General features: G+C 34.5%; 1 protein-coding gene and 1 long non-coding RNA gene across 2 annotated transcripts; both read left to right on the top strand.

The window, feature by feature from the left end:
* Positions 1 to 3,613: 3,613 nt before the first annotated feature.
* Positions 3,614 to 5,765, top strand: LOC109073454. Its single transcript, XR_002014864.2, has 4 exons — positions 3,614 to 3,671; positions 4,273 to 4,550; positions 4,689 to 4,973; positions 5,130 to 5,765. It is a non-coding gene; the product is annotated as an uncharacterized LOC109073454 (long non-coding RNA).
* Positions 5,766 to 6,182: 417 nt separating this feature from the next.
* Positions 6,183 to 9,044, top strand: LOC109069959. Its single transcript, XM_042711657.1, has 4 exons — positions 6,183 to 6,792; positions 7,734 to 8,048; positions 8,488 to 8,799; positions 8,893 to 9,044. Exons 1-4 carry the CDS (start codon positions 6,747 to 6,749, stop codon positions 9,042 to 9,044), a joined length of 825 nt encoding a protein of 274 aa, XP_042567591.1. The 5' UTR covers positions 6,183 to 6,746.
* Positions 9,045 to 13,212: the final 4,168 nt, after the last annotated feature.

The following is a 13,212-nucleotide window of genomic DNA, read 5'->3' as shown; positions in this document are numbered from 1 at the left end:
ATCACTCACACCCAAAGCAGTTATTGTAAATGAAATGATCACAGATAATAGTTTTGATGTACTCTGCTTGACTGAAACCTTGCTAAAACCAAATGATTATATTGGTCTAAATGAGTCTACTCCACCAAACTACTGTTATAAACATGAGCCCCGTCAGACTGGTTGGGGGGGAGGTGTTGCAACAATATATAGTGATATTCTCAGTGTTACCCAGAAAACAGGATACAGGTTTAAATCATTTGAAATACTTCTGCTTAATGTTACACTGTCAGATATGCAAAAGAAATCTATCGTATCTCTTTCTCTGGCTACTGTGTATAGACCACCAGGGCCATATACAGAATTCCTAAAAGAATTTGGAGATTTCCTCTCAGACATGTTGGTTACCGCTGATAAAGCGCTAATGTTCGGAGATTTTAACATTCATATTGATAATACAAATGATGCATTAGGACTTGCGTTTACTAACTTATTAAACTGTTTTGGAGTAAAGCAAAATGTCACCGGGCCCACTCATCGTTTTAATCATACGCTAGATTTAATTATATCGCATGGAATTGATCTTACTGACATAGATATCGTACCTCAAAGTGATGATGTTACTGACCATTTCCTTATATCGTGCATTTTGCGTATTGATGATAATAACTATATGGCTTCACGTTATCGTCCGGGCAGAACTATTGTTCCAGCCACCAAGACAGATTCGCAAATAACCTGCCTGATTTATCTCAACTGCTCTGTGTACCCATAAATACACATGAACTAGACAAAATGACTGGCAACATGGGCACTACCTTCTCTAATACATTTGTAGCTGTTTGCCCCATCAAATTGAAAAAGGTTAGAGAAAAACGAACTGTGCCATGGTACAACAGTTATACCCACGCTCTCAAGAAAGAAACTCGTAGTCTTGAGCGCAAATGGAGAAAAACTAACTTGGAAATTTTTAGAATTGCGTGGAAAAACAGTATGTCCAGCTATAGACAGGCTCTAAAAACTGCCAGGGCCGAGCATATCCACAAACTCATAGAAAACAACCAAAACAATCCAAGGTTTTTATTTAGCACAGTGGCTAGATTAACAAATAACCAGACGCCACCCGATCTAAGTATTCCCTCACAGTTAAATAGTAATGACTTTATGAATTTCTTCACTGATAAAATAGATAACATCAGAAATACAATAACAAATGTAGATTCTACAGCGTCTAATACTTTAGTTTTATCTATCGCACCCAAAGATAAACTGCAGTGCTTTACAACTATAGGACAGGAAGAGCTAAATAAACTTATCACTGCATCTAAACCAACAACATGTTTATTAGATCCTGTACCCACTAAATTACTGAAAGAGTTGTTACCTGTAGCAGAAAAACCGCTTCTCAATATTATTAACTCGTCATTATCTTTAGGTCACGTCCCAAAACCATTCAAGCTGGCGGTTATTAAGCCTCTTATTAAGAAACCACAACTAGATCCTAGTGAACTGGCAAATTACAGACCCATTTCAAATCTTCCATTTATGTCTAAAATTTTAGAAAAAGTTGTGTCTGCTCAATTGTGCTCCTACCTGCAAAGAAACGATCTCTATGAAGAATTTCAGTCGGGTTTCAGGCCCCATCATAGCACAGAAACTGCACTTGTTAAAATTACAAATGACTTGCTTCTTGCTTCAGATCAAGGCTGCATCTCATTGCTAGTTTTACTTGATCTTAGTGCTGCGTTCGACACCATAGATCACGACATACTCATAGATAGATTACAAAACTATACAGGTATCCAAGGGCAGGCTTTAAGATGGTTTAGATCCTACCTGTCCGATCGCTACCACTTTGTTTATCTAAATGGGGAGTCATCTCATTTATCACCAGTAAAATATGGAGTGCCACAAGGATCTGTCCTAGGTCCCCTGCTATTTTCAATATACATGTTGCCCCTTGGTAATATCATTAGAAAATACGGGATTAGTTTCCACTGTTATGCTGATGATACTCAACTATATATCTCAACAAGACCAGATGAAACTTCTAAACTATCTAAGCTAACAGAGGCAAAGATTGGATGACCAATAATTTTCTCCTATTAAATTCAGATAAGACAGAGCTATTACTTATTGGACCAGAAAACATTACACAGAATCTCGTAGATTACAATTTGCAATAAGAGACGGATGTATTGTTACTTCCTCTACTGTCAAAAATCTGGGTGTGTTATATTAGACAGTAACTTGTCTTTTGAAAATCATATTTCCCATGTTACAAAAACAGCATTCTTCCATCTTAGAAACATTGCCAAGCTACGAAACATGTTACCTGTTCCTGATGCAGAAAAGCTATTCATGCATTCATGACCTCTAGACTGGACTATTGTAATGCACTGGTAGGTGGTTGTCCTGCATCCTCAATAAACAAGCTACAGGTAGTCCAAAATGCAGCGGCTAGAGTCCTTACCAGGTCAAGAAAATATGATCATATTACCCCAATACTACATTCTCTGCACTGGCTACCTATTAAGTTCCGTATCATACACAAAATATTATTACTTACTTATAAGGCCCTTAATGGCTTAGCTCCTGCGTACCTAACTAGTCTTCTACCACGCTACAACCCATCACGCTCCCTAAGGTCACAAAACGCTGGACTTTTGATAGTACCTAGGATAGCAAAGTCCACTAAAGGAGGTAGAGCTTTTTCACATTTGGCTCCCAAACTCTGGAATAGCCTTCCTGATAATGTTCTGGGTTCAGACAAACTTCCTCTGTTTAAATCTAGATTAAAAACACACCTCTTTGGCCAAGCATTCAAATAATGCATCTCATAATTTTGGACTGCAGTTATATCTGATCAAATGTGCATTATTATTCTTTAGCTTGGGTTAAACTAATTAATTTTACTTGGCTGGAACAGCAGCTACGCTAATTATGTCTCTATTTGTTTCTCTGCTTTGCCACTGGATTTACATCCCGTGGTAACTAGGATTTACACAAGCTCCAGTCTGGATCCAGAACACCTGAGAAGAGATGATGCCAACCCCTCAGAGGACCTCAGATGATGCTAACCCAGAGACAACATACAGCACTACCACATTTTGCTATAAGTTTGATTCCATAATTGCTGTTAATAGTGTTAATCGTCTGTTTGTTTACGTCTTTTTATTTGATTTTTCTGAACATTTCTGCCATATGCACATGAACTGACAGTCACCACTGATAAGCTACTACTAAATACAAACGAAAACTTAATTTTCTGTAAAGTTGCTTTGTAATGATTTGTATCGTAAAAAGCGCTATACAAATAAACTTGAATTGAATTGAATTGAATTGAACTTAAAATAAGTTCATATTGTTCATATTTCTCATGTTTCCAGCTAGTCTGACTGTTCCTGTCATCAGCAGTAACTCTTCACAATGTTCTTCATCATCATCATCATCATCACAGCAGAATTGTTCATTGGTGTGTTCAGTGGTGAATGTGGGTCGTGTGACTCTCTCCTGGTACAAAGGAAACAGTTTATTGTCCAGCATCAGTGTGTCTGATCTCAGCATCAGTCTCTCTCTACCTCTGGAGGTGGAATATCAGGATAAAAACACCTACAGCTGTGTGCTCAACAATCCCATCAGCAACCAGACTCAACATCTGGACATCACTCAACTCTGTCACACATGTACAGGTATGGCATTGAGCTGATCTCAGTTTTGTGTTTATTCCTCCGACTCAGTGAAGCTGTGATCTGATTGCTCCTCTCTGCTCTGGTGGGCGTGGCTACTGTCATTGTTCTGATTTATGACATCAGATCCACAAAAGCATAATCCCTTGTGTGAAGAAATATTATAATTATCATAAATTTAAATATAAATTTGTAACAGTGTAATGGTTGTTACAAAATACTTTTCTAAATTAAACCGTTGGCTTTCATATGGCCACTTTGTGCCAAAGTGCTATAAAACATTCTTTAATTATCGATACTTATTTTAAGTAGTAATAATATTTTTTAATATTTGAATTAGCCTATGTTTTAGTACAATATCAGCATAAAAAGATCAAATATTTAAATGTTTAATAATTTAATGTTGCCTTTATATAATTCTTCAAGGTTTACATAATTAAATGTTTTACCACAGGCATTTTTTTTTTTTTGTCTTTGTACTACTGCTGAATGTTTTTTTTTTTTTTTTTTTTTTTCACAATTAAAAAAGTATTTTAGTGAAGCTTCATCAAACCAACATCAAGTGAATTAAAAGCTTTAATCTGTGACAAACTCTGTTCTTCAGATGAGGTTAAAGGAATCATCCCCGTGGTTGTGAAGGTGGGAGATTCAGTCACTCTGAACTCTGGTGTTACTCATATTAAGAACACTGATTTGATTCAGTGGGAGATTGGATGGGAAGAGATTTTAATGGCTGAAATTAATAATTTGGCCGGCAAAGTCACTGTATATGATGTTTCTGATGGAAGATTCAGAGGCAGACTGAATGTGGATAATCAAACTGTGGATATTATAGAAAAAAGATCAACGGTGTGATAGAGAATATGCAAGTTGCTACCCAAAGTGAGTTAAATATTTGTTTCACCTGTGTTATATTTTAATTAGTGCAAATATTCAATTATAAATCCATTGTGAATGTTTTATTTATTTATTATTATTTCAAATTATGAACACTGCTTCTGTGTGTGTTTGGTGATGCAGATGAAATATCAGTGAAGGAGGGGGATTCAGTCACTCTGAACCCTGGTTTTATTCTGGATGATTGGGGTTTTATTCAGTGGTATTTTGACCTAAATAACAAATTCAAAGTACTGATCGATTCAGTCATGCAATATGAAGATGCTGCTAATGGGAGATATATAAACAGATTTAAGTTGGACAAAAAGAATGGAACTCTGACCATCAGAAACATCACAACTGAAGATGCCGGATTGTATTTACTAGATACCCAATATGTGTTGATTCTTTTCAATGTTACTGTCTACGGTGAGTTACAGTATCAGTTTTATATATTCAAGTTTTATAGTAGATCTAGTATTTAGATGTTGATTTATCCTTATAATTATTAAATCCATATTTATTACAATTCATTTACATTTCTTAGTAGCTGATCTCAGTTTGAAGGTTTTTTTCCCCCCTCAGATTCTGTGAAGCTGTGATCCGATTGGTCCTCTCTGCTCTGGTGGGCGTGGCTACTCTCACTCTTCCGGTTTATGACATCAGATCCAAAAGAAATGAACAAGATCAAGCACAAATTAGAAACATAAATTGTGTAATTTCTCATATAACTTTTCATATAATTTTTTTTTTAATCTTCATGTATTTTAAATGGCTTTATATAGTAATATTGAGGTGTTTTGAGTTGATCAGCTGATTGGCATGTCGGCATATTCTAATTAGTTGAGATATTGATTTGTTGGGTTTTTGTTTTGGGTTTTCTGTGTGCACTGAATTTATTTAATACACGAGTTTCACAATTTGAGTTGAATTACTGAAATAAATGAACTTTTCCACAACATTCTAATTTATTGAGATGCACCTGTATGTGTGTAAAATTCTAATACAATTATGAAGTAATTATTTTATGACAATAAATCTTTCGGTTAATAAAATTGGATGTGTTTGTAGTATTATAGACTACCAGTTTGAAATGATTTATTGTTTATATTTCTCTCAGATAATACACACACATCTCATTTTACTACTGCTGTCCATTTGCCATTTGTGCTTGCTTTACTTTATCAGTAAAGTTTTCTCTCTTCAAGAATTTCTCCATGTTTTATTTTTAAATTAAAACAAATTAAAACATTTTATTTTTTTCTGCTGTCTGGGAGTAGAGTTAGGGGAGGGGCCATGCACAGTGGCTCCAGTGAGTCATTGAGACATGATTTCAGTACATTCAGAACACAAACCTGAGATGGTGAAACTAGTTTAGCAGTGTGTTTTTTCTTGTGATCATTGGTTGACAACGCAATCAGTGTTGTGGAAACAAGCTTTTCTTTCTTTTGTATTTCAACATTTCATGTTGATGCAATTTTGTCTTTCTTGTGCAAACTTGTGTTGCATAAAGTTTTCATACTATTCATATATTCAATATAACTGACCACTGTTTTACATGCACATAGTGCACAATGTTTTACACATAAATATGTCAGAGAGTTTTAATTATTTACTTATAAACAGAGCTTATGGACATAACATCATATCTTTCTATATTCCTCTTTCTCAAAGAGTGAACTGAGAACTAGAGAACTAGAGACTGAAGGTTGTTAGCTTGAATCATTAAGATATTTGATGTTCATCTCTGAAACTCTGAAATCTGTCTGAGAGGAGAAACAACTGAGACATTTGATAAGAACTGAAGAAGAAACGAGCTGAAGACAGTTAGAGGAGAGAGCAGAGCCAAACACTCTCAGGATCTCATGAGCAGATCAAACACTGCTTTAAGACACTCGCAACTTCTCCAGTCTCTGATCATGTTATGATTCACTTTATCTCTGTTGAAAATGATGCCACTGAACAGAAGAGGAAGCTGTGGTCTACTAGAGCTAAAAGTGACAAAATTAACGTTATGAAATGACCAAAAAAGAGTTGGATGTCCACACGATTTAACTCTTCAAGTTGTGCAGTTATTTTAGCTGACAGTAGAGTTTCTCGTGACTTTACTACAGATCAGTCTCTCATCAGCTCATCTGTCATTTATTACTGAACCAGTTCTGAAGAGTTTGTCTTCATATTTGTGGACTGAAACCACTGAAGATGTTTGACAGATTCTGGTTCAGTTTGTGTTTGTGGTGTCTGGATGGTAAGTTTAAATAAATTTTTATGATTTCAGTTGTTTCTGTTCTGGTAACATGTAGTAAACTTCTGGTTAAATTAGTCAGAGAGGATTAACATTCACTGTTATTCTCATACAGACATAATTAAAGATCAAGTTTGAATTTAGGTCTAGTCAGGTCTATCAGTGATTTATTAAATAAAATAAATACTGCATGAAGGTCAAATACCCAGAAGCATAAGTTTTAGTGTGACATCAAAGATTAAAATAAAAGTGTGTGTTTTTTTTTTATTTACACTAGTGGTCAAAAGTGATGTCCGGAGTGGATTGGTTTGGTTTGTTTTTAATGACTGCACAAGATGGTTTTCAACCATCAAAATATGAGGAAAATGTTTAAATATTTGTAAATATTTGGCATCATATAAGGGAAGAACAAAAACACTAAACTTGGTTAAGGTATTTATCAGACAAAATTATTTGGCCAAAAAAAAAAAATAAATAAATAAATAAACCCAATACAGCTACAGAATTCAAAATGCATTGAAAAACAAAAGCTCAGAAGGAAAAACCATACATTGAATAAAACACAATCCAAAAATGACAGTATGTCCACACTATTTGGCACGTTTCATTGTATTATCTATGAATCCTTTGCCAAAATCCAAGCACAGCTGGCACGTTTCAATTTACAAAAGCTGACTCCAAACAGCTATGCAATTTAAATAAAAACATTTTAAATAATCTAAATTCAAGTTTAACAATTTTTTTTAGGCCTGGCATCAATTTGGCTCCTACTGTTGTTATTGTTCCATACATGAATCTATTTTTTCTTTTCATTCAGCATCTTTTTTGTCTTTTGCTGCAGAATATTACTAACTTAAATTTAAATCAAGTGTTTTAGTAAAGCTTCATCAAAACAACATCCAGTGATTCTAAAGCTTTAATCTGTGAAAAACTCTGTTCTTCAGGTGTGTTTGGGGATGAAATGAAGTCAGTGTCAGTGGGAGATTCAGTCACTCTCAACTCTAATCTTACTGAAATACATGATGATGATCTGATTCAGTGGTGGTTTTTGGTTGAAAACACTTTAATAGCTGAGATCAATGTAACAGCCGACAGATTCTCTGTATATGATGATGTTCTTGACGGGAGATTCAGAGACAGACTGAAGCTGGACAAACAAACTGGATCTCTGACCATCACAAACTTCACAACTGAACACGCTGGAGTTTATACAGTAGAGACCAAAAATATGACTATATTTTTCTTTCTCGCTGTCTATGGTGAGTTGCATATTTGTTCCACCTGTTTTATTTTTTTAAAGGGGACATAACACAAACAGATTCTGACAATCTCATTTTATCTTGAGTACCTATAGAGTAGTATTACATCCTTCATATCTCTGAAGAGTCTTTAGTTTTATCAGATTTATAAAATACATGTTTTTCTGAAACTTTGGCCATGTTTTGCATGAAAATCCAACTTTAACAGTGAATTCTAAAATAAGTCAGAATGCATGAAATAGCATTAGACCTCCCCTTTAATCACCAGATCTTATTCAACACACTATTTTGCTTCTTTGGTGTCTGTTCTGTTGTTTTATATTATTATTAATATTATTCATTTGAAAATTTTATTTCAAGCTAATTACATACACTATTTAAACAGTATTAATTTGTGACAAGCTGTTTCTGTTTGTTCTCTGTGTGTTTGGTGATACAGATGAAATATCAGTGAAGAAGGGAGATTCAGTCACTCTGAACTCTGATCTTACTGGAATAGATTATAATCGGATTCTGTGGACATACCTGTATATGAGTGAAAAAGCTATAATAGCTGGAATAAATAAACCGTACAACATCGTCACTGTATTTGATAATGTTCTTGACGGGAGATTCAGAGACAGACTGAAGCTGGACAATCAAACTGCATCTCTGACCATCACAAACATCAGAACTGAACATACTGGAGATTATGAACTACTGATAATTGGAGCAAAACAGTCATTAAAAGTTTTCAGTGTTTCTGTCTATGGTGAGAAGAGATTATTTGTCCTGTCCTTCAAACATTCTTGATATTAATGTTTATTGACTGAGCTGATCTCAGTTTGGTGTTTTTATTCCTCAGACTCTGTCCACTGCTGTGGTTCTACTGAAGCTGTGATCCGATTGGTCCTCTCTGCTCTGGTGGGCGTGGCTACTGTCATTGTTCTGGTTTATGACATCAGATCCAGAAGAGCTGAACTAGATCAAGCACAGATTCACACAACAAGTACATGATTGATGAAAATTCTCATTAAAAAATTTTTTTCAATCATTAATTAATTTTCAATTATTTGTGATGGCTTTTTATGTTGTAGGCGGTTCATTTCCAACCTAGAAGATATAGAAGATAGCACTTTTTTATATTCATAGAAACAGATAAAAGTTTAATCCAAAAAGTCTTGTGGGCCAGTTTACACTCCATACTCAAAATAACTATTACTGAAGTTTCTGTTACATAACTTTTAACTCTAAAACTAAAAATTAAATAAGCACTCAAATAAATAAATAAATGTGAGCGGAGGCAATTGCCACCTAAGATATAGAATATTTTGTAAATGCTCCCAACTACAGGGTTTCCAAATAAATGGAAAACAAGCAGAGATGTGTACAATCTTTATTTGACACTCAACGAGATGCAAAAATATAATTATACAAAAATTATTCTAGAAAAAAAAAACACACGTTACAAAAACAATAAATTTCATAAGCTACTGATGTCACACAGTGGCCACCTATAAACTGGATCTTAAACGGTCAATACCAATATCTCATGGGATAAATCATCACTTGGGAAAGAGAATGTAAACAAAAAAAATTCCAAATAAATTAAATTCCCACAACCTCACTTCACACCTTCATGCAAATATATAACCAAAAAAAAAAAAAAAAAAAAAAGAATCACAATCCACACAATAAACAAAACAACAATATAAATAAACAAAGTAAACCCTCCCAATTCCAACAGCTAATCGCCCCTGGTGGTTATATAGGAATCGACAGTAGATAAGAGCCCACCGTAATCAAAAAGACAATTAACAAGCCACAAAAACAAAGAAATATCAAATTAAAGAAAATACAATTGAATCAACCAATATAACAAAGAAATAATTCAATACCCAATCATCTCAACACACACACACACACACACTTCCTACACACACACAAACACCACCACAAACGCGCGTTCACACCGAGCTCACTCAAACACGCGCCCGCCTCAAAACATCACTCACATAAAACTTGTTCACACAACCGTGCGCTTTTAAATCACGATAGTCCGTGGAACTTGAGCGCGCACCCTCTCCAGTCTCCACAGCACAGCACCACAGGTCGCAGTAACGAGCCGCCGCACAGCAGCAAAACAACAGCGGGCAGATTTCTATGAAACAATTAGTCGATTTAATCATTGACCATACAAACACTATATCTAAAATTACATCTCTGGTTAGAAAACAACTTAAATACCACATAAAATCTTACCTGAAGCACAATTGACTGGCCCTCAGTAAGAACGGTGAACAAACCACCAACACTGCCTTGATTACACTCAAAATATGTTAATGCAGTTGAACATCTACAGGCCCACAGCAGAAGTTAAAGAAAAAGGGAATTCCAACTTATGCAGGTCTACGACACTTAATAAGCGATCAATGCTTAATGCATAATAGATTGCTCTTGCGACACAAAAGAATGCAGCCTGCATACCATGCCGGAGGAAAAACGGAAGTAAAAGGAAATCTCTGCATTTTTAAAGGGGCCATAAGCTTAACTTCCGCCCAGCTCCATCCACCCACACAGAAAGAAAACCCTAAAAGGGTCACCCCATTACATAAACAAACATCTTTACTGAATAAGAATAACTATTGCAAACAAATTGTTAAATAAAACATGATTTTTACAAACTATTCTGAACTGGATTGTAAAATTAGTACTAAAAAACTTAAATGTTAGATATTTAGCACATGCAAGTCAGAAAACAAAAGTTGTGATATTTACTTTTACTTAAAAGGACTGATTGCATGTGATGTGCTATATTATATCCTTAACTTAAAATATATCACAATGTTCATTAGACAAGATTTTCTCATTTACTTCATAAAGCCAAACTGCAATGAGACAAACTCCTCCTGTTTTGTCAAATCTAATATTAAAGTTTGCAATTCTTCTGAAAGAGTTTGACAATTCCGGTATAAACTCATTTTTTAAATAAATCTTCAAATGGTGTTTTTGTACTGAAGCTGTGATTTGATGGGTCTAAGATAGTGGCTCTAAAACACACTTGGACACATAAAACACAAAAGTTCACTTGATTAGAAAAAAAAAATCAAACCAAATCATATCTGTGGACAAATGGTTACAATAAAGTTTACATTTTTCAAAATTTTTCTTTTGCACTTTATTTCAACAACAAACTATTCTCAAGATAAATAATATGATTTTTAGTCATCTAGTATACCAGAAACAGCATGTAATGAGTACGAGTACAATCAGTCTCGCAAACATGAAGGACAAAACTAAAAGAAAAAAGAGAAACAGGACATAGATTACAGTAAAAAAAAAAAAAAAAAAAAACTTTAAAAGTGTACAGAAGCATTGCTGATTATATTAGTTTTCCTGTAGCCTTTAAATATAGTAACAAGTTCAAGATGTATATCATAATATTTACTTACCAGTTTTTACAATCCAATCGTTTATGAGAGCTGGCTTTTCTGAAAAAAAGCAATAAGAGTGGTCTAACATGTGTGCTGAGTTTGATCAAAATTAAAGAAAACAAAACCATAAAGTCATGTATAATATTAAACTGCTTGTAATGTGTGACTCGGGATCAGACTGATCTGATTTTGTCACAATCTGTTTGATGTATGGAAGGCGTCGGGATGAAAGAATCAGTGATTTTGTCTTGTATTGTGTGTCATAGTGGATGACAACAGACGCTGAGTCTGCGGCGACAGATTCGTCTCTAGGCAATTAAAAACAAATCTCAAAAGAGTTAGGGAAGTTGCTTCATCTAATCGCTAAATTGGCAAGACTGTTTACTCTCACGAAACCTGCCTTCTCGATGACAGCATTGTTAAAGATGTCAGTCAATGATGAGTTGAGCATTTAATGACCCATGAGTGAAAGGGACTTATGTAATAATAACCACAGACGGCTTCTGATTAGATAATCATAGGTGTTTTTCTACTGCATAGACAATTCAGTTCCTGGATCTAGTTCAGAGATCACATTGTTTTTCCAGTAAATGCAAACTGAACTAAAATCAAACAAAAATAACATAACAAATAATAATGGTAGAACTATGTGGGTGTTAAGGTACAGCAGAGGCGTGTCTACGTGGTGGCCAGGGGTGGCACCAGCCCCCCCTGAATTTGGCTCTGCTTTTGCTCAGAGATTACGTGTATGCTCAAACGTTCTTGCATCACTGAAGACTAGAAGCGCTTTTTTTCTAATTCAGATGAGGAGCAGGCTTATCTCATTAAATGGAAGCAAGCTTCTTATAGTCAGCCTTCTCTAGTTATTTATTTTACAGCCTACTTATTTTAGTTAAGTGCTTAACTTATAAATATGCATTTAACAATTGTTTTATTATGTGCATTTTGTATTTTGCATCAATTTTTGTACATATTTTTGCAATAAAAAGCGTATTAACCAGGTTCCAAAAAATAATCACTGAGGGTCTTCTAAAATTAGTGAGGGTGCTCTAGTCTTAAACCCATTTTCACATATTTTCTCCCGTCTATTGCTTATTGGTCATCCAGGACCACAAATCACTGCTACTTCGAGAGTGAATTCCCGAAACTTTGCAACGTGTGTGTGGCTGAAAAACAAAGTTTTTTAACATTTTAAATGGATCATAGACTAGAGTGAGTGTATACACGATGTATTTTAACATACATCGTGCCGCAAACCAAAACACCCCCCCTCCTTTTAAATGCGTTTATTTGAGAAAAACGCATTTAAAATTGTCCAAATAAAGTTCTTAGCAATGCATATTACTAATCAAAAATGAAGTTTTGAAATATTTATGGTAGGAAATTTACAAAATATCTTCATGGAACATGATCTTTACTTAATATCCTAATGATGTTTGGCATAAAAGAAAAATCAAATTTTGGTAGTAGTTCCACATTTCATTGTAAATATTGAATATGACTTCAGTAAGAACAATCTAAAGTATTTGATATGAACACATTTCAAAACTTAAACTTCCCTTCTTTGTTCCTGTAGAACAGTATTTTAAATGTTTATTTTTAACTTAATTCATTACATTTTACAGTATAAAATTGGCTCATTTGGAAAATTTGCTCTGGAATAGCGAATAAAAACAGCCTCCCCAATAAAACTGGTGCAATTTCTTGGTACTACAAATGTGTGTTTCACATTGTTGTATAGTAACACTATA

Source organism: Cyprinus carpio, chromosome A22, assembly GCF_018340385.1.
Source record: "Cyprinus carpio isolate SPL01 chromosome A22, ASM1834038v1, whole genome shotgun sequence".
NCBI lineage: Eukaryota > Metazoa > Chordata > Actinopteri > Cypriniformes > Cyprinidae > Cyprinus > Cyprinus carpio.
This window is presented reverse-complemented; position numbering and strand designations above follow the sequence as displayed.